This window comes from Ambystoma mexicanum, chromosome 5q, assembly GCF_040938575.1.
Source record: "Ambystoma mexicanum isolate Mex_15411 chromosome 5q, UKY_AmexF1_1, whole genome shotgun sequence".
Classification (NCBI taxonomy): Eukaryota; Metazoa; Chordata; class Amphibia; order Caudata; family Ambystomatidae; genus Ambystoma; species Ambystoma mexicanum.
Genome location: NC_090933.1, coordinates 1,042,719,630 through 1,042,742,422, shown reverse-complemented (window position 1 = coordinate 1,042,742,422; position 22,793 = coordinate 1,042,719,630). Strand labels below are relative to the sequence as shown.

The 22,793-nt window shown below is 48.9% G+C and overlaps 1 protein-coding gene across 1 annotated transcript in view; it reads left to right on the top strand.

Moving 5' to 3' along the window:
- EXT1 (exostosin glycosyltransferase 1) overlaps positions 1 to 22,793 on the top strand; it is a 616,826-nt gene that overhangs the window by 523,497 nt on the left and 70,536 nt on the right. The window contains exons 7-8 of the mRNA XM_069621540.1: positions 11,680 to 11,775; positions 22,543 to 22,632. Coding sequence (XP_069477641.1) covers positions 11,680 to 11,775; positions 22,543 to 22,632 — 186 coding nt within the window. The remainder of the gene's footprint in view (positions 1 to 11,679; positions 11,776 to 22,542; positions 22,633 to 22,793) is intronic.

The window sequence follows — 22,793 nt, the reverse complement described above, 5'->3', positions numbered from 1 at the left end:
CGCCGGCCGAGAGGACTTTGCACTCGCTGGATGAAGCTAGAGCACTGAAGTTCTACGTGGACCGCACAAAGAGTTTTCGGAAGACATCATAGCTTTTTGTGAACTTTGGACCTGTGAATCAAGGGAAGGCACTCTCTAAGGCTTCCATTTCCAGATGACTCTCAGGCTGCATCATGCACTGTCATCTGTTGGCAAACCGACTGTTGCCCGGCCTTCCCAGAGCCCATTCGACCAGAGCGATCGCTGCTACTACGGCGTTCTTGTCTGGTGTGCCCCTGCCGGACACCTGCAGGGCTGCTACGTGGACGACGCACACCTTCATGAAATTCGACTGCGTCGACCGGGATTCCAGGGAGGAGTCCAGGGTCGGCCAAGCAGTGCTGCGCAACCTGTTCGCCTGAAGGTGGGCCTGGTGAGGAGGTAAGAGTTGCTTAATGTTGAATTTATGTAATGCTTAATGTTGGGCCTTGCCACCTCCCGTGGTTGTGTATGTGTATACTGCTATCTATTCTTAAATTCATGAGCATGTGATTCCATGCCAGACCCCATGCTGGAGAAGGAACAAGTTACTTACCTGTAACTGTTGTTCTCCAGCATGGGTATGGCATGGATTCACATGCGAACCCTCCCTCCTACCCCTCTGCGGCTCTTCACTTGGTCATACTGCCACTTTACATGCTACCAAATCTGAGGATGGCTGCCAGGGGCGCGGCTTAGGGAGAGGGCAGTCATTGGCTGGGGGCAGTATGACCCAGAGACCAGTGATTGGTTTCTACTAAGAAAGACAGATCAGAAAGGAAACTGATACTGATTTTTTTTCTTTACCGAGGATTCCCAGCCTGACGGGCAATATTCATGAGCATGTGAATCCATGACAGACCCATGCTGGAGAAGTTACAGGTAAGTAACCTGTTCCTTCTCCCTGCATATTTTGAGTTGCCTGCACTAAGCCACCCGCTGGCTACACTTTTGTTTTACCTGCACTTCTCTCACCCCCCTCAGCACTTCTCCACTTCCCTGCACTTGCACGATCTGAATGACACAAGGCCTAGTACGATCGTTGTTTTGGGCTCCCTCTGTTCTCTCTATTTGTCTTGTCACGCCTAGAAACACTTGTGTACAGGTGCTTTTATAAAGGACATATCGTATGTCATAGAAAAAACGCTTGCACTAAAACATAAACTCACTCCTGGGTCTCCATCCGAAATTGCAGCGCACAGATCATTACATGGACCGCTTCTCAGCAAGTAATGTTCATTGCTATCTTGGTCTACCTTCCCAAACATCTACTTCAAAGCGAACAGCTTTGACCAATAATTAAGCTTTTTGTTTCCCAAAATTCCAACATGCCAGACTAAATCTTGCTTATTTTAAGCTTCACAACTTTGGAACTGCCTGCCTTTATCTTTACAAAATGAGTGAACATTTTCTTTTATATGCTCTTCCAAAATGGTGTTTCAGTCACCGTATGTAGCGCACCCTCTTTTGGAAAGTCAAATAAGGGTTTATTACCAAGGATCCCTCTTGAAGCGAATGTTGTGCTCAAGGAACCCTACGTGTTGTCTGTAATGCAGAATAATATATAAATTTTTCCCATCGAGACACTGTTACACTTTAATCATTTCTTAATCGAATACCAGAAGAGGTTGTGATTTTAAGTATTCTACCTTGAGCCTATTCATTACGTGTTATGGGAGAATATGATATCCTCCAAGAGTCCATACTGCAAGTTTTCTTTGATTTTTCTCAAGCCCTCTGTCAGATATGTAACTGGCACAAGGTGTCTACAGGGTGAATTGACCAAAATTAAATTCAACGCATGTATTGATAACATAACCAATTTTAGTTGATGAATGCCTACCATAATATGGGATCTCCCAGTCATAACACAATTGCCTTCCTTATCCATAAAAAACAATGCTTTTGATGGGATAAAGTGTGTTGGGATTCTCAATAGATTGCCTGACGTCAACCAGTTTACATAGCCCACCTGCAAACATCAAAGGCTCCAGATGTCACACTAGTCTTTAGCTTTAATGCACAAAGGTACACAGGATGGGATGAAGGCCTACAAGTCCTAATGTTTAAACAAAAGCTCATGTTTTTAAATGGGTATTACATGAAAATATAGTTTAAAAATAAAAACATATGGTTGAAATTATCGGGTATCGGCTGTACCAAAATTACATACAGCAGAAAATGCAGAACATTTCAAAGAATAATTTTTCGTTATACCGAACAAGGGATACAGGGGTTATCTCCCACACCCTTGTTCGATATAATGGAATCGGGGATGGCGGGGGTGTCCCCCTTATCCAAAACAATGTTTTCTGGAGAAAAAAAATAAAGGAAAAGACCCTGGCACATTCATCCACGAAAGTGAAGGGAACTGGCGCTGCAGGGGACTCTGCGGCACACAGTGAAGTGTGCCGCCAAAGGGTAAGTGGAGACGGAGCGGGGTCTACAAAGGCCATTTAGCTGTGGGGTGCTTATTTCGGATACGAACATTTAGAATTCAACATTTTCTTCTTTGAAATATTTGTATTCGAAATAATCGCATAAATCCTTGTTAATGCATTTTTACATCGTGCTCTGCTGCCATATGGACTGTCCCTAGGTGCTCGTGTGGATCTGAGTGAGGGGGCAGTGTTGGGTTAGTGGGCTGTGAGGTTAGTGGGTTAGGTAAGTGGGGAGAGTGTAGAATGCAAGATAGCTTTGCTGTTGAATTGAAGCATGCAGACCAGAAGTACCCTGAACTCTGTGTGCAGGTCTATTTCTATATAGTCTGTTTGGGGAGCATAGAGGCATTTGTGTCCAGAGGGGAGGCTAGTGTGCCTTAGGAAGCATTTTCTGAGACTGTGATATGCAAGTTGGTTGTCAATGTGTAGATTTTGGTTTGTCTGCTGGGAGGTATGTTAAATTGACATGCAAGTGGCTTAGTTGGTATGTTTATGCTGTTTGATTGTAGAAGTTGGGACTGTTGGTACTGGAAGGTTAGTAGAACTGTTCCTGGCCAATTTAGAGTGTCCATTCAATCTGCTACGTTGCAAGAACACATGTTATAAATTACATCTCTGAGCAAAACCACAGGACATTAGGGCAATAATTACCCTGGAAGAGCAGGAAGCAATATCACAGTAAGACACCCGTGAAAAAAATCAAAGTAGGGCATGCATCGCGGTGGGACACCTGTAAGCAAAATCACTGATGAGCCAAATTAAAGTGGGACACCAGGGAGCAATATTCTAGTTGGACGCCACCATGCAAATTCAAGTAGGGCACAAATTACAATGGCACACCAGGGTGTACATTCTCACTTGGGTTTTGGCCCTTACCTAGTCATAGAGGTCTGGGAGATCTGGGCTAGGGAATACGCTATGGGACAGGGCGTGGATGACTCGGTGAACAAGCATCCCCTTTGCTGCTGCCTGGTCGTTGATGTATTGAACTGTATTCGGCTTATGTGCACAGAGAATGTTGGCAGAAATCTCATTCAGCCTGGGACAAACGAACATCCAAACGGTAAGTTAGCTGGGTGGGAGGGTGGTAGAGAGTCTGGGAGAGGGACAACTGTTCATTAGTGTCAGCATAGATTTTTTTAAAATAGTGAGAAGGCCTTTTCTACCAAGCTAACCATTCTTTTCTGGATTCCCTGTAATAAGTATCTGGCATATAGGATCCAGTTTTCATTTTTGGCTGAGGTATGTCCCAGTGATCTAGTGCCCAGCATGTTTCTTCCCACCCCTACCAATAGGTTTTTCCTCCTCTATTGCCTTCCTCCAAATATTTCTTCCTCCCTCGTTTAGGATATTTCCTTGACACTCTACCAGCATGTATTTCTTACCCTGCCTCTTTCCTAGTGTTTGTCGGTCTATGGAATGTTCACACTACCTGGGGGAAAAAGCTTCCAGCCCTTAGGAATTTCTGGGTTCTCCTTTGCCTCTAGCTCCTGCCAGAGCCTGACGTAGCCCTCAGCAGGCATGACAATTCCTCCTCCCTTTCTTACAGTTATCTCCCTGTGTCTGAGGTGTACGTCCTCTGGGCAGGTTACAGCCTTGTGCTCTGGCGTTTCCTCTGCTCTTTTCTCTACAGCAGTAGCCTCGACTCTTGACACTTCTGCCTCCAACTGAGTCCCCCTAGTGGATATAGTTAATCAGTAAAGCTAGTATTTAATTTTGCAATTGCATTGCATTTTGACTCTGATCAGTTAAATCCGGTGCAAGCCTTGCGCTTTCAAGTGTTTACCTCCTGTTGAAATTCCCAGATAGCGGAAGTACTCCTACGTCCTGTCCCTTTTTCCTCCATACTGCATGGGCGACCCTCGCTAGGGACGGAACCGGAACCATTTTCACCAGAAAAATATTGATACCCCTTCAAATGTATGCACACTGGGGCGCGGCCCCGGAAGCATGTGCTCCCTTGACTCTGCCTTCTGGCGCCACACTTCTCTTTTCTTTTTTTTTTTTTGCCTTGACAGGAGCGTACCTACTTACCAGAGCTATGGTTGAAACCCTTTTTTCCTCATAATTCCACTGTCTTCTTTCTAGTTACCCCCGAGACCTTGGTCCCAAATTATTAACACTTTTTGTTGCAATCTCAAGGCCTCTGGCGCCTCGCCCCTCCCCAGCGCATGTCGGCCCAGGCTTTTGTCTGTGCTCTTCCTTCGAGGGATGCTTTCCCATGTTGGACCCACACATGCTCTGCCTCTGCTGCCTGGGAGAAGACCATGGCTGCTTGGCGTGTAACGCCCTTACTCCCCGATCACTTAAGAACCAGCTTACCAGGTGGAGGGAGCTGTAATTCTGGTCTACCCGGAGCAAATAAAGGAGTAGGTGTGCAGGAAGACAAAGGACAAGGTATGTGTACTCTTTAACAAAGCACCCCGCAAGGGGGATTCCCTTTCCAGGAAACAGCAGTGCGGGAAGGGCCAGGAAGGCCCTGTCACCAGCTTGGGTACAGAGGTTCAAGAGCTACTGGCCTCATGGCCGAGGGGTCCACGGATCCGACCGGTTCCCCTGCCGAGGGGCCTGTTGGTTCTGTCTTAGGGAAATCTCCTGAGGGGTTTGCCCTAGTACCAGACCCATGTCTGAGGTGGCGCCTGCCTGCGACAGCACTACCAGCCCGAGGGCGCATAGCTTACCAGGCAGGAGCCTGAGATGCCAAAAAAGCAGGACCCTGCTTGGAGCAGTACGCAGGGGAGGCTAGGCCTAATACGACATCAGGTGTCAGAGCAGGATGAAATGGTGGCAAAGCAGGACAAAATGGTGGCACGTGAACCTGCGCACCAGTTGGAAGGATGGTAAGGCACAGAACCCACTTCTAGGGGTCAATGGTCACCCCTCGGGTCTTCTGGTGCACAGCATACCCAGTTGCCGGGACAGGGACCCTAGAGAGCCCCCTACTAGGTACAGAGTGGACAGGGAGCGGCAAGGGCGCATTCATCCACGCCGACATGCCCTTGACACAGGAGTGTGCATCCCCAGCCTGTGAGGACAGATGCTCCTCCGGCTTATGACACCCCTGGAGGTGGGCACCATACTCTGGGGCATCATCTGGGGCATCATAAAGGACATGCTTCCACTGGCTCCAATGCCGCCTCTGGCCCCAGTACAGTGGCATCAAGCCACCCCACTGGCAGAGTATCTGGGCATTTCACAGCCCCAAAAGGAACAGCCTGGGGGAGGGGGAGTTATTATCCGAGGCCCTCACAGTAAAATCGGCCTCCAGATCAGGCATCCCCTTTCAGAAGGATGTTGAAGCCCTAGCAAAAATAATAATTGGACAAAGCCTCACTCAAAACAACCTACCAACAGGAGGCAAAATACAGGCAGGCGGAGGGGATACCCTGCTCCTGTCAGTTCATCCACAGCCACATTCATCAGTGATGGCAGTGGCATCCATGTATGTAAAACACCCGAGACCTCCACATCCTCCTCGACCTTGTTGGGCAAGGAGGAAAAGGTACTAGAAGCATGTGGGGAAAATATGTTTTCAAATGCTGCTCTCCACCTGCGACAGGCGAATGCAGACGCCATGTTAGCCGCTGCAAACCAAAGGCTATGGAGGGATATCTATGACTTCCTACCAGACATCCCTGTGCAAAAACAGACCTCATTCAAGGAGGGGCTGGCAGAGGCCAAAATAGTGCCGCAAGATCTTCTGGAATCCACTGTTGGACATATCGACATGGCTGACAGGGCAATCTGCATAGCCACAGATGAGAAGGACGACATGATTTAGAGCCACAAAGTTCAACACGGATGTACAAGACTATATCGTGGACCTGCCTTTCGAGGGAGGGTGGGGTGGGGGGGGGGGGGGGAATCTCCTCCACTCATTCAGACGAGGAACTAGTCCAAAATACTTCCCAAAAGGCCAAATCACTGGCTATTCTGACAAAGCTGGCTCCCAGGGCAGTCGGACGGAGCCAAACCAGGCCGGATAGTGGAAGAAACTTAGGCGGATTCAGGGGCTTCCAGGCTCGGAAGGCATGGAAACTAGACTGATCCAGCAGCCATCACAAGCTCAAACAACGGTGCACTTCACACAAGGGCTTCTTTCAGTCCCTCTCCCAAGCATCAGCCTCAGACCCAAAGAAGCAACAACTGCCCCATAAAGGTGCACAGTTCTCCAGTTGGGCAGGCTTGCTGTCCACACTTAGTCCTGGCGGACTCTTTCAGATCCCTCGATCCTTTGTGGTTTTGCACAGGTTTCGTCTCCCGGTCCCTGCGGAACCTCATTCGTCTCCTCCCCTCCCTCAAATCGGGACACCAACACTCCATGCGGAGATCTGCTCACTAGTACAAAGTCTGGCAGTGGAGGAAGTTCCCCGCTCTCAACGAGGCTCTGGGTTCTACTCACGGATTTTTATGATACAGAAAAAGAACCAGGCTGGCCTGCAAGTGGTTTTGGATCTGTCCTTCCTGAACCTATCCCTACCCCTCCAAAAATGCAAGATCGTTGCGCCAGCTCAGATAGCGGAGTCTGTGTGGGGGAGACTGGACATGCTCCCTAGACTTGAAGGATGAATACTTGCACATCCCCATCTGGCAGCCCCACCGCTCATTCCTGAGGTTCGGAGTGATGGGGCTACATTTTCAGCACAAGGTGCTGCATTCGGGCTCAAGTCGGCCACACGGGTGTTCACAAGGTTGATGAATGCTGTGGCTGCTTTGCTCAGATCGGAAGGCCACCATCTATTTACATATCTTGACTACTGGTTGGTCTGGGCGGAATTGCCCAAGGGGGGGTTTGGCAGTCTGCCTCCAGGCTTATGGAGAGCCTACACAATCTGGGGCTTTCAATCAACCACAAGAAAAATCCCAACTGCAGCCCACACAAACCTTAGTCTTCCTCAGTTTGGTGTGGGCTAACAAACAGGATTTTTCCCACAGACGAGAAGCTGGCAGCCATCAAAGCGGCTATGGGTCATTTCCTAAGCAGACTGTCGGCCTGGTGGTACCAACACCTTCTGGGGATCTTGACAGCTTGTATCCTGGTGATTCCCTTCAGGCTCGGGATGAGGCAGGCACAGCTGCACCTCCTGGCCTCATGGAACCAAATGACTGGCTCCCCGGACGCAGCAGTCTCCATCCCGGCAGACCTCATACCAGACCTGTTATGGTGGAGACAGGATACCAACCGGGGGGCAGACCTTTCAGGCAACCACCCTCCAGAGTCTACTATCACTACGGATTCCTCTATGGAGGGATTGACAGCTACCCTACACACGTACCTTGTGCATGGCACATGGACGAAGAAGGAACGGAAGAATCAAATCAACTTAATCGAATTGAAGGCCATCCAGCTGGCCCTGTGGGCTTGTCTGCCTTTAATAAGCAGACAGGTGGTCGGCCTACAACCCGACAGCTCCACGTGCATGTTCTACATCACCAAGCAGGGGGGGAACCAGATCCCCCCCCCCCCCACACCCGCCTGTGCAGGCTCACCATAGAGATATGGGATTGGGCCACGGCGCACCACATATGGCTATCAGCAATTCATCTTCAAGAGGAATCCAACCTGGAGGTGGCAGGCTTGGCAGACTCTGGATGGTCAACTACGAGGGGCAGCTAGAGGAACAAGTACTGGCAGACATCTTCAGGAGATGCGGCCGACCCCACATAGACCGTTTGCCATGGAGCAGAACCAGAGATGTCAACAGTGGCAGGGTCAGGGGCAAGGCACCCTATGGGATGACCTACATCTCACTTGGAGTGGAATGCGGGCATACACATTTCCCCTACCCCAATCATTCACAAAGTTCTCAACAAAGTCAGAGTCCTCCAACTTGAGCCTGATTTTAATTGCCCCAAGGTGGCCGGCGTGACCCTGGTTCTCAGACCTCATACGGCTAGCGGTGCAAGGTGCAATGTACCTACCGATGCACGATCGAAGGTTCCTCTCACAGCTGGGTGGTCGGTGGTTCACCCTGCTCCCGAGAAGCTAGCCCTAGCGGCCTCGTTCCTGAGCAAGTAACAATGCAGCATCTCTTGTCTGTCACAAGACAACATGAAAATAATTCAGAAAGCAAGAAGCGAGTCCACCAGAAGGCAATACAAAAGCAAATGGACCAGGTTTTGTCTCTGGGCGAAGGACAAACTGGTGGACCCTAGTGTGCATGCTGGATCAGTGCTATAGTTCTCAGCTCCCCTAGCATGTTAAGGGGTGCAGGTGGAGACCTACCTGGCCACCGTTGTTGGCTACCGAAATTCGGACCACGAGACATTCTCTTCCTCCAACCCGTTAGTCGAAAGACATCTGATGGGGCTGACAAGGCTGTAGCCTCCTTCCAAGAGACTGCTTCCGGTGTGGGACATCAGAGTGGTGCTCGCAACACTGATGCATAGGCCCTTTGAGCCCATGGCTTCAATAGACCTAAAGCTGGTCACGATCAAACAGCACTACTGGTTGGTCTTACCTTAGCGAGGAGAGTGAGCCAAATTCAGGCCTTGATGGTCACAAAACTGTATACCGTGTTCCATCGAGACAAGGTGGTGCTTTGCAACCATCCTGCATTTCTTCCGAAGGTGGTTTCCTCATTCCACCTGAATGAAGAAGTTCTGTTGCCAACCTTTTTCCCTATCCCAAAGGACGAAGCGGAGAGTGTTTTGCACTGTCTGGATGTTAGAATTTCAAGGCTCTTCTATCTAGACAGGACCAAAGGGTTTTGCAAGTCAGAGGCGTTATTGGTCTCCTTTGACATGTCTACGCCAGGGGACCAAGCCTCTAAGGCCTCCAAAGCTAGGTGGATGGTCGAAGACATTTGGGAGGCCTATAAGTCACAGCAGAAGGACGTTCCACAAAACCTGCATGCTCATGCAGTTGGGGCAAAGCAACGGTGGTCGCCTTCCATAGGCATGTGCCACGGCAAACAATTAGAGCAGCTACGTGGGCCACTCCATCGGCTTTCTACAAGCATACACCTCAAACTCGAACCAACCACAAGCCTTAAATGCAGCAAACTGCACTACACTGCAACAACAAAACAGACAGCACATAGACTTGCACAACAGCATACGACGACTACCGATCGTAAAACACCCCAAGCCCAGCCAAAGGACCCACCGGGCTGAGGCTGCCAACAACACATCACTGCTATCTTGCACTTTTCCAGCTCATTCCCACTAACTCACCCCCCCCCCCCTTCCTTTTTCAGAGCCGCCAGAGCACCAGGGGACCACTCCAGTGGTGATAGTGCGCGGTACAAATATCCTTTAACATTGTCTGGATGGCTGCAAAAGATATGACGCGGCATTTGGGCAAGCAGTCCTGCGGGAACCTGTTTTCTTAGGATCCAAAGCATCTCACCTCCCTTGGGCATCATTCAGTGGTAATCACCCATGCAGTATGTAGGAAAAAGGACGGGACGTAGGAGTAATTATGAGTTACTCACTGTGGTGCCTAACATACTCCTATTCATAGTACCCTTTACTTCATACATCCCTTCATCTCGCTCCCCCCCCAGTAATAAGATGCATAGTTTAGCAGGTTAATCTAGCTGACAAGTCCAAGGGGACTGAGGTGTGGCATTGGTGGGCAGAGTCAAGGGAGTGCATGCTCCCGGGGCTGTGCATTAATTTAAAAGGGTATAGATATTTTTCTGGTGAAATTGGTTGTTTCCGTCCTTCGCAAGGGATGCCCATGCAGTATGGAGGAAATGCCACTATGGACTAGGAGTAAGTTAGTCATTACGCTGAGTAACTCATCATTTCTGTGTTCTCCATGTAATTATTGCGAATTAATACCTCCTCTGCTGAGGTTTTAAAAATCTGAGTCACCATTTTGAAGTCTGGTGGAAGCAGAGCTGTGCTGTGTGGTATTTTTGATCTGCCAGTGGCTCTCCCTCTAGCCATGCTGATATTCCTTCTGGAAAAGCTTATTTTGGCTGTTCATGCACACTTGGGGAGGGAAGGAGTGGGGTGCAATCTGTTTCCCTTCTCAGTCTCTGCAAGCACCATGTGCAGGGATGAGGCTTGTTCTGAATAAAATGATACTGTTTCGCTGGGTGTTCTTCCCCAGCAAGAGGCCTCGTTGTCAGGAATTACATGACCCCTACCTTCTGTGATTGACCTGCGTTGGGATTTAAGAGCAGCCATGTCTTACTTTTTCTTTGCCTCTCTTTGCAGGATAGGGTGCATAACAGATCTTCTCATTTCAAGGCATGGGTATTTGGGAAGGGTGGCGGGTCTCTGAAGGATATCCTTTATGCCTCCTCCGGCTAACATATTGCCACGTTTTTGAGCATCTCCCCACTCCTCCATCTCCTCTTAATTTGACAATCTATGACCAGTGGGCCATTCAATGTGACTTCATAGAGCAGCCACCAATATTTTGTATATTACTATGCCGTCCTTTGGGTCTTATTTCACTTGCATGAAGGCTGTGTCTTATTTGGCAAGCTCATTCGTCTATTGAAAGAATATATTGTGCAGTCTACTTGTCTACTCTGTCTAAATGCATGTCACTTTGGGTGCCACTTCCAAAGAGAACTTCAGCTGACCCTTTCCATATGTGTCCCTTTTTTTCTGTGCAAAGTTCTGGTTGCTTCCTAAATCTTTTTGCTTGTCGATTGAACTCCCTTGGTTGGCTATTTGAAATAGCCTGCCTTACCTCCAAATGTACTCATTGTGGTAACTCTGATACTTGTAGAGCGGACCTTAAGTTTACTTTGTGTTATCAGTACCTGACCATCTTTACTGCACCAGCTTGCTTTTATACCGTTCAAGCAGTAACATATGGCATTGAGTCGAGCACTGGAATGTACAAGGGAACACATCAACGCAGAAAGTCTATGCATACACAAGCATGGCAGCTGATATTCTCTACGTTACCCATTAGTGGCGTGTTCTGCCAAGGACTGGTGCCAGAAACCTGTTTGGCATAGAGATGTGGGAGGGGTGTGTCTAGTCTATTACCAAAACTGGTTACTAGACGCAGTGATATAGTGACTGCTTGCTAGCTGTTTCCTTCCTTCATCCGGAGGAATTCCAATAAAGAACCAAAGTCATTGGATATCCGACTGTAGTGATGATGTGGAGTAGGGGTGCGACTAACAGTCCAGTGCACGATTGGCACATATATATTGTCTTGCATGGTATTAAAGAATGGTGTGTCTGCTGTGTAGAGGTGACCAATCACACCTGAACATGTTCAAGTGAAAGGTTCTTTGTCTTTCAGATCATTGTTTTGTGGAATTGTGATAAGCCACTTCCCTCCAAACACCGCTGGCCTGCCACTGCTGTGCCTGTCATTGTCATTGAAGGGGAAAGTAAGGTAGGTGCTTTGCAACTGTGCAATCTGCATTACAATATCGAACTTGTCGGAAACTAGACTGGCTGAATATCTGGAGGCAAACATTGCTCAGTGAAACTCTCGCTGAGCCTGGAGACGCCTGAGGTGTAGTGAATACTACTTAGAATGCATAGTTAATTGTTCATAATTGTATCTTCAGTTGAAGGAATACAACTGAAATCATCTTCAAATTACTGCAGGTTTGCAAATAATCCAATTGTCTTTATTCATAGGTAATTAGCAGAAGCCCTAGCAGATGCATCTCACTCTAGGTCATTCTTCAGGGCAGGCTCTACAAAAATGAAGACGAGGCTGTAGAAACCACTTTACTCTTAGTTTCAGTGTTACAATTTCACAACCTAGAAATTAACGTGATAAATCTTGAAAGCATACCTGTCAAACAGTAGACTGTTTTTACCAGGTTACTCACTGTAGTGACCACCTTACTCCTAGTCCCCTTTCCTCCATACTTATGGGACATCTCTCCATCCTGTGGGACGGGCCGGAGCACTTTGTAAAAAGCATCAAAAATGTTTTCTAAAATGTGTCCGTCCCTCTCTTTCCTGCGCGGGGCCCAGCACGCGGCCGTAACCCTGCCCACCTTGGGTCCGCCCTGCGCATCGCCCATCAGTCCTTTTCTATCGCAGGGTCAAAGACCCATTAGCAATAACAGAGGAACCTTATTAGAGGGGACGGCGGCGGGCGTATTGTTAAGCGGCTTCACTTCAACACTACAGCTAAGTCAATGCCTAGTCTGGGATGCTGAGGGAAACCCTAATGATATTACTTATATAATTCTGACAAGTCCGCACTATGAGTTATCTATCTTTTTAAAATTATGCTCTGGTCAAAAAGGGGTGTGGCTTCCCACATCACATGGTGGAAGAACTGGTTTATCCACTTCCCCCAAGCTCAGCTGGCTCTCACAGGCACTTCTCCTCCCACTTCTCCCAAGAGGAAGCCACTTTACGGCCCCCCCCCAATATAACATTTGCCTGAGTCCATTTTCAGTTTCCTGCAGTCCCCAGGTAATTCAATCAGAGAGGTGTCGCCTCCTTTTTGTGGGGGCAGCAGAATGCAGCCAGGCCTGGGAACACAGCTGTTGATCCAGTTTCAACTCCTGTCGGGGGTAGTTGTCCGGCAGAATCCAGTTTCATTAAGCCAGGTTTCAGCTAAATGTCACTTTTTGTTAACAGTTTTATACATTTAAATCAAACTGACAATTTTTACACATGCAGCTAGAGTGCTGATTCTAAGTTCAAGACTATGACATTTCAACAGTTACAAACTGTGACACTCAAAAGTAGGTCCCTCAATTTAAACATTTCGAATTTAGTGGTTTTCAGTTCAGTTTAACTTAAGCTGCTGACCTCCACAGTTCAGCCAGTTTTGTTATGAACATTGTTTTGGGCTCTTTTTCTTTCCAGATTTTTTTATGCACACAAAACTTCATTCTGCCAAATGTCTGCTGGTGCTCAGTGAGATTTTTGAATATCCTGCAATGTTTGACATAGGCATTTTTAGCTTGCATTCAGAGAAACCAAGGTGATTTCAAAGGGCTTTTTAAGCTAACAGGCACTGCTGTTTTTCCTTTGGCACACATTCCACTCATGGCACCCCTGGCCCATCACGCTCGCACTGGTGGGTGGAAGGTTAGGTGACCATTTTGGTGTGCGCACAAACTGCGCGGTTTTCCTGGATTCTGGCGCACATGTGGGCTTTTTGGCCATCTTGGATTTTCTAAGCCCACAGCACCAAATGTTGCAGGTTAATGACTCAAACGTGGGTCAATACACCTGACAGTATGGAGGAAAGGGGACTATGGACTAGGAGTAAGGTGGTCACTACGGTGAGTAACCTGGTAATACTCCTACGTCCCGTCCCCTTTCCTCCATACTTATGGGAGATTCCCAAGCACTCCTTACAGGAACTATGGGTGGATGGAAAAACCCCTTACTGAAACAGGTTCTTCAGCACAGCCTGGCCAAACTGAGCGTCAGCTCTAGAGCTCATATCGAGGCAGTAATGCTTACAGAAAGCAGATGGGGAGGCCAAAGTAGCCGCTTTAGCGATGGACTCCCAGGGAACATACTTCTGAAAAGAACCGCGGCTGCCTTGCCTTGCCCCGCACCAGGTGTGCATGGATACCTTTAGGAGGTTTCAGCTTTTGGACGGTGAAAGACTCTGTGATACAGGCGGCAATCCATTTGGAAATAGATGCCTTCGATGCCGGCCTGTCCTGAGGGTTACCGAAGGTCACAAAAAGTTGGGAAGAACTCCGAAGCTCGGAAGTCCTGTCCAGGTAGAACTTAAGAGCTCTTCGGACATCCAGGCAGTGTAGAACCCTTTCCGCCTCCGAGGCAGGGTTCGGAAAAAAGACCGGAAGGGAAATCGACTCAGTCAGATGGAATTCGGTCACTACCTTTGGTAGGAAAGCTGGGTTCGTCCGAAGGACTACCTTGTCCTTGTGAAAGACCAAGAAAGGATGCTCCACCGACAATGCCTGGAGCTCACTCACACTCCTCGCTGACGTAACGGTGACCAGAAAGGACACTTTCCAGGACACGTACTTGAGGTCAACCGTAGCCATTGGCTCAAAGGGTTTATGGCACAGCGCCGTCAGGACTACATTTAGGTCCCAAGGCGGATGCGGACTACGAACCGGAGGGTAGATGCGTGTCAAGCCAGCAAAATGTCTCTTCACCATCGGGTTAGTTAGAGAATAAGAACACCGGTCTGTAAAGAGGTAAACGGAAACCGCTGAGAGATAAGACCTGCAAGACAAAACATGAACACCTAACTCTGCTAGGGAGGATACGAAGGACAGCACCGTGTCAATCGTTGCCACCCTCGGGGTCCAATTCTTTCTCCAAACACCAATGACAGAACCTGAGCCATTTACTCTTGTATTGGGATCTGGTCGAGGGTTTCCTGGCTGCCTGGATAATGCACATGTTATCCGCAGACCAGCCCAAACGCTCTAGAGACTTGAACTCCGGCACCATGCCGCCAAGTTCAGCGATTGTGGGGAGGGGTGCCACATCTGTTGTTCCCCTTGGTGAAGATCGGGAGTTACTGGTAACCTGATCGGCGGACACACCGACAGGTGTTGAAGTTCTGAAAACCAAAACCTGGTGGGCACCACAGAGCTATCAGTAGAAGAGAACAGTTGACAGAGCTCTTCAACTTCCAAATTGCTCGATGAACTAGGGGGAGAGGCGGGAAGGCGTAAGCTCTCATGTTGTGCCATGCAATCTCAAGAGCGTCCCCAAGAGAGGAGGCTCCCAGCCCCCCCTCTGGAGGCGTACTGAGCAAGCTTCTTGTTTACTGCCGTGGCAAAGAGGTCCACCTCCGGTGTGCCCCAACGCGAGAAAATCCATGAGGATCTCCGCCTTCAACTCCCACTCGTAGCTGACCACTGTCTGCCGGCATCCGCAGTGACATTCAGCTGGCCCGGGATGTACACTGCCAGCAGCCAGACCACATGAAGCACGGCCCACTCCCAACAGGTCCACGAGAGGGGGAGACTTTTTTCCCCCCCCTTGCTTGTTTATGTAATACATTGATACCACATTGTCCATTCTTATGCGGACCACCTTGTTGACGATGAGCGGTCTGAATGCCTTGAGCGCCAGAAAGATCACCAGAAGCACCAAATGATTTATGTGCAGGAGCTTGTCCTGGGGCGACCAGAGGTCCGAGACCTGAAGATCTAACGTTGCACCCCACCCCAAAAGGGAGGAGTCCATCGTGATCATCACCATAGGGGCTGGGTCCTGAAACCCCGCACCCACTGACAGGTTGCTGAGAGATAGATGACCACCAGTCCAGGTCCACTCTCATGGAATCCGGAATCATTATCCGCTTGGAATCCGGGTCCACAGCCTGACGCCAGGAACATTTTGAGACGAGCAAGGGGAAGAGCCAGTACACACAAAGCCATGAGGCCCAGAAGCCTCTGGAACCACCAGGCCGACATGCTCTCCGACTGCGCAAACATCTGACACGTGGCCAACAGATCCGCCATTCTGTCCCCGGTCAGATACTCGGCAGTCGATCGTGTTCCAACGAAAACCCAGGAAAGTCGAGTACTGTGAGACCGTCATGGAGGATTTCCGCCAGTTCACCGACAGCCCAAGATGGAACAGGAGCTGAAGGAGAGACTGGAGGTTGCCCGCTGCTGCCAACGGGCAAGGGCTGCGTAGGAGCCAGTCGTCCAAATAGGGATACACATGGATACCCTGGAGACGAAGATAGGCCGCAATCACCGACATCATCTTCGTGAAGACACGCGGCGCCGAGCTGAGGCCAAAAGGAAGCACCCGAAACTGGAAGCGCTCCTCTCCCAAAGAGAAGCGGAGGTATCTCCAGTGTGGATTCCAAATCAGGATATGCATGTACGCATCCTGAAGATCCACCACGCTGAGCCAATCGCCCATCTGCAAAGAGGAGCGAATCTGGCTGGGCGTGATCATCTTGAATTTCTCTTGGGGTAGGAAAAGATTGAACTGGGAAAGGTCTAGGATGGTGCGCAGGCCAGCCTGGTTGGGTTTGGGCACCGTAAACAGCCGGGAGTAAAAACCCTCCCCTTGCTCCCCAAGGGGAACGGGTTCCACAGCTCTGAGGTGCAGAAGTTTCTGAACCTCAGCCTTGAGGGAAGGTGAGCCCGACAGCTGAAAAGGAGGGTTAAGGGGTGGGGTAGGGGCTAAAGGTAGGCGGAAGACCGCTTGAGCGACTGACGAGACCCATCTGTCTTCTGTGATGGTCTGCCACGCCTCCCAATGAGACGCAATGTGTCCTCCCACCGGGGTCTCGTGCGAGCGCGGAAAACCCTCATTTGGCAGGCTTATCGGTGACAGTGCCACCTGAACCTGATGAGGAGGCTGAGGAGCGGGAGAAAAACCGTGTACGCTGTTGTCTAGGGCGGTTATTCCCCGCAGGAGTATCCACGCTGCGAGATTTGCAGTCGAGGAAGCCCCTAAAACCAGAGGAAGGTCGAGTTTGCGACAACGGTCTTTGAGACTTGAAAGGAGCTTTAACCAGAACAGACAATGATTTAGCCGTCTGAGTGCTATCTTTGGTTTTGGTGAGCTCTACATCAGTAGAAGAGTGAAAAAGCTCCTTGCCATCGAATGGAAGGTCCAGAACCTTGTCTTGCACTTCCTTCGAAAACTTAGTGGCATGCAGCCACGCTTGCCGCGAGGTATCCACCCCAAGCATCGGGCCCCGAGCCGAGGTGTCTACGTGATGAGCCGCAGCCTCCAGGAGATCCTGGGCCAAGACCCTGGCATCGGAAAGGCCCCCTCTGAAATCTTCCAACTTCTCGACTGGAATGTGCTCCTCAAACTCCGACATACCTGTCCACATCCGCTTGTTAGCTCCCGCCAAAATCAATTCTGCATTGGCCTGCCTGAGCTGTAAGGCCGAATTGGCAAAGATTTTCCTCCGTAGGGAGTCCAGGAGCTTGTCCTCCTTTCCCAAGACCTGAGTAGCCATCGCTGAGGAGGATGCTGCAGGCCTGGATTGCAACGTAGCTGCAGCCACCACTGTGGAGGAGGGAGGCGGACAAGACGACAAGGCCACTTCTTCCGAAGAACGCAGCCTGTACCTCGCCCCAATCTTTTTATTGACAAAAAGTCCCGAGTGTGGCTTTTCCCAAACTCTTCGGACCTCGGCCAGAACGTCCTTCTGCAAGAACAGGCCGGTACGCTCTAAAGGAGACAAGGTGAATGCCCCAGAAAGCACGCCCTCTTGCGGAGCGGGTGCCTCGGGCACCGGAACATCTAAGAAACTCATGCCATCATGCCACACCGGCCCCTCCGCCGACATATCCACATAAATCAAGGGAGCTGCCCCCGCGGGCAACGAAACATTGTGCGGAAGAGGCATCCGGGCGTTCCAATCATAAACCGGCCGGTAAGGATGCGCACAAGGGACCTTAGGTTCACCCAAAGGACCGAACCCTACACCAGAGGTCGATGGCGTAGTTGTAGGGGTAGCACCTAAAATGGCCGCGGCAGTCGTGGCGGGAACGGGCGCCATTTTGTCCTCATCTGAGGGGAACTGCGGCACGTGAGGAAGTGAGGCAGGGGTCCCCGTCGATGGGTCAGGGGTCTTAATTTTAGCCTTAACGTAAGAAACCTCGGCAGAGCCGGTACTATGAGGCCTGGAATGTTTCTGTGACATACCAACCGCCAACTGAGCCTTCGAAGGAAGGGCCTCGGCACTGCCGTTAAAAGAAGAAACTTTCTTCTTTTCCCCCTCAACAGATCTGGTGTCACCACAAGAGTGGGAACGGTGAGCAACCGCTTTCACCGACTGGGCCTTGCCCGGCCGCTCAGAACTGTTGATAGCCTTAGCCTCTGTACAAGGGACCTCAGACCTAGGCCCGGTAGAAGCCTTATCGGCACGGGCCTCAAACATCCGTTCGGTAACCTCAAGCCCAGCCAAGACCTCGGGGCGCACCCTGGTTTTGTTTTTGAGGGAAGCCGAAAGAGCGGCCTCAGAGCAAGCTCCGGTACCCCACGACTCAGTAGAACTGGGTCTACAAACAGCCCCCACAGGAGGGGCCTCGGAGCGTACTCCAGTGAACACAGGCCCCTTACGGAGTATGTACATTGAAACGTCATCACGTTTAAGCCTGTTCCGAGCTCATGGGAGTTGTAGTAGAAGTTTGTGGGGGCATCTCTTGGTAGCGAAGTGATTCAAGGTACAACCTGTAGTATGGTTGTAATTAACTGGTGTATCAGGTCTGATGAAACAGTTTGCTCCATGTGTGTTAGTAGGCACTGCCCTTATGATTTTTATAAGGAAAATGTCGATGAAACCAACAAGGTGGTTATCACGATATGAGCGTGTTTTCCAGAAATGAAATTCACAGAACGAAAAAAATGATTAAACGAGCAACAGTATGTTAGATCTATGCTGACTGCTTTACCTGATCTGCCACTAAAATAACTATAAGGAAACATGCTCTTGTTAGGGAGAATTCTCTGTTTAGGCTGAATTTCCTAACCTAGTGAGTCCCCCAGCAGCTTTGCTGGATTTTTGGGGTTTATTTATTTTTCTCCTGCCAAGAGTGAGACTCTTTTACCCTCACTCTTGGACATGATTTGATTGTGTTTCTTTGAATCTAGATGTGTTTAATGGGCTATGGGGTCTTTTACTCCATAGGGCTTCATGTGTTTTTGTGATGTGTTACACAGCACCCTCCGAGCAGTGACCCAGGGGTGTCATAGTGACCCCCCAGTATAGACTCCATACCTTGGGACTAGGGTATGTAAATTCACCATTGACTTTACTAAATTCTGAACAGAACCAGTACAAACCATCATATTGTGGACGTTACTGGCTGGGGCAATTCGATTGCCCCAGGGTCTGTTAGTCGAGGGGGCACGTCTCCGTCCCCCCTGATCGAGTTTTGGCTGGTGGCAGTGGATACTACTTTTTATATTCAACCGCGAATATTTTCCTATGGGATTTACCATTGTTTTAGGCTACTATCTTTAATTATTTACGGTAGCCTCAAACAAACCGCCGGTTTATTTAATATTAATTCTCCGGTTGGTATTTTTTGCCAAAACTTGATTCTAAAATTGCGTGTGTGTTCTCTTCTGTAACTCCAACCCAAGTCGAGCCCTTTGTTCCACTTTTTGGTGGGCTTCTCCACAGTAGCCCTCCAAAGTGGTGCCACTCTGTCTGGGGTATTTAGGAGGGGTGGAGGGGAATTTAGGCACCCTGGACTGAGTTGCCTAGGCAACTCAAGCCGCACTCCATCCTGATTGGCACCACTTAGCATGTTTGAGTGACAGCTAGGCTGAGTGAATGGGGGGTTTGCTGCATAAAAGCAGGGCTTTGGGGACTGGAACTTCAGAAGTCGCCACAGGACCTAAGAATCCGACGAGGGAGAAGCTGAGCCGACCTGCCACAACACCACCACCAGTGGAGCCCTGCTGGACTGCCTCACCACTTTTCCCAACGACAGAGGAGATCTCCCGCCGGAGAGTCTTCTTCCTTTGACTGGTGGGGATAACCAGTTTCACTGTCTTTTCGCTTTCCCGACGTACCTCGTGGCCGCCTTGCCCGTGCCAAGCACCCCGGCAACTGGGATACCACGTTTTACCACGACCGCGAAACAAAAGGTACCACCTTTAACCGGAAGACTCCGCGGCTGGTTTCTTCCCTGGTAGTGCAACGACCTTCATCTTTCCTCCAAGTCGAGATCTTCTCTTCCCCTGAACGACGACGCAACTTGCACCCACTACCAGGAACAACTGCCACCGCTGGAGGATCCTTCCCACTTAAGGTATCGTGTCCCGCCTGGCTTCCCTTGCTTCCGACTGTACGGGGTAGATTTAGCCCCCGGCTTTCGAACCTGGGTTAGTCTGGGACACACTGGCTAAACTTTCTTAAAGCCTCTCTAAACCCTTTTTGAATCCTCTGCAAGACTTTCTAAGCATAGTGTAACTGTGTGATCTTGGGCGCATTTGTGCTCTGCTCTCTCTAAGAGTGGGCCCAGCCTTTGGACTTTGGCTCACCAGTGACTTTTTGCTCTCTGCCTTGCTAACAGTGTTCCTGAATCTTAGAGTGGTGTACCTTTCCATATTCTGTCTTTTTCCCTCCCCTTCTCACAAACTTATTGGAGTGCAATCTAGTTAAGCGCTCACCTCTGTATGAAAATAAGTGGTGTTTACTGTGACTAATCTGATAAGTCAAAAGGGGTGTATATATTACAATAGTAACTGTGTTTAGAATATTTTACAATGAGAGTGCTGGAGTGTTTCAACTGTGCGTTTTTAAATAAATAATTATATACTTTGATACCAAAGCTCTGGTCAGTGTTTGCTTGTATTATTGTATCCGAGTGCCTATTGTGTATACTTTGCATACTGCCTAACTCTTCTTGAGGGAAGTCTGACTGCTCAGCCACTGCTACCAGGTAAATCTGGGTGGTACAGACTGCTACCAAGTGGGTTTACTGCCAACACCTGTAGTCTTAAATCTTTTGCAGTGGTCCCTAAGGGAACTGCACAGGTTTCTGCCTAACAGCTCTGATGGATAATTCAAAAAAAGGAAAGTAATACTGAATATGATGAACCGTCCATGGGTTCTGCATTTGTAACTCCTAGGTGATCGTGACAAAAAAGTTACCCTATAGTGCAGGAAACGGTCACTCAATTGCATGAGTAAATCTGCTCTGAATATAGAGTATAGACGCATAGGTGGTATTCTGCCTGTCATTCAGACTGTGCAACGTGCAAAAAGGTGCTTTGCTTCCAAGGTCTGTGCCGATGGTGGGTAACATCTGATTTGCATTCTATATAGTAGAAATACATAGGATAGGTCCTTAAGCAATTGCTGATTATTCATATTCATATTCACAAGCATATGTTGATGGTAACGTAGCTAAGGTGCCTACAATGTCTATGCTGTGTTCACTCAGATACTATGCTGCTACAACAGCTAAAATAAAGGTATTTTATTCCAGGGTGATATGTGCAGGACCTCACTCATTTTCACTCCTGTGGAACTTTGTTTTTTTATGGGCCACTTCTCCTATTGAGAAGACACCAACTTTGTCCCATAGTGGTTAGTTGGAGAAATCTTCTGGTATTTTTCTTGAATGTAAGCACTTGACAGCAGTTAAAGTAGGGTGTTGAATCAGGGTTTGAGGAGGCTTGCTAATGGAACTTCAGGCACTGTTATGACTGTGTTTGTGTGAATATACAACATTAGAAACATGTTGCCATGTTTTCCCTTATGTCCACCACAATGTTTTGCCCCCGGTTTGCTTTTGAAATGCTATTTCTTCACTGGGAGCTGGTGACTCCTTGTAAGGATGCCCTTATTTAACGCACTCTTTAAACAGCATGCATAGTCCTTGCCTGCAAAGGCTGTGTATTGGATTGTAATGGTTTCCTTCACAGAGCTTGCATGTGCTGGATCCCACGTAGACCTAACGAGAGTAAGGTCGGTGCTCTGATTAGCCCAGCAGCTAATGGTTCACAACTGAGTCGCTGGGTATATAAACGGTATCCTGAGAATTGCCTCCAAAGCTTTATGAAACGTGGAGATTTTTTGAGCGTTTGAAGACCAGAAGTCTCCTGTGTGCGCCAAATCGTGTTTCTAGGACTCCGTACTGGTACATACCCAGTGACGTAGGTAAAGGGTTTCTGTGGTGTGTTAGACAAATATGTGAAGTCTGCTCATGCCAATAGTTTGTAACTCAATTTATAACAAGAAAATATTGACAATTTCATGAGTCAAGCGTGGTTCACAAGTTCATTGAAAAGAAATATTGTGCTTGCGCCTCCCATGTGAAATCTGTGCAGCTGCCTTTAGCTTACATCTACTGCATATGCATGCTCTCGGTGGGATCTGCAGAAAAGTGAATGCCCCCTGTCTTCAACCGTAAAGGTAGAAAGTATATGGGAGCTATCAAAATGAAAACTACATATGAGATCTCGGAGAGACACCCTCTAGTGGCGCCCCACAAAGCGAACGTGTTTCCATACTCCTGTGGTAGGGTTTTCGTTTCTCAGGCGTGCTGCAGATTTGTCTGGAATTGATGTCTGGTATACTACCTCCATTCTTGTATGTGGCATGTGCTGGCTTGGTCTCACATTTCCTCCTTTATTTGCCATCGAGGATAAGTGAGGGTCAGAAGGGAGGAAAACCGCAGGCTGCTGCTGTCCGGTATGTTTGGGTATATATGCATATTCATTAAGACCTTTACCATTCACCCCTCAGGTCATGAGCAGCCGTTTCTTACCCTATGACAACATAGTCACGGATGCAGTCCTAAGCCTTGACGAAGATACAGTGCTTTCTACAACCGAGGTAAGAATGTTTCCCAATGTTCTACCCTTCCCCCGTACAGGATTTCTGGATTTTACAGCCTTACAATGCATGTACTATGTTGTTCCAGCTTCATGAAGGGTGAGTTGATTGATTAGACTTTTCCCTGCTGTGCTTGTTTTAATTGTTGGATGTTAGTTGGC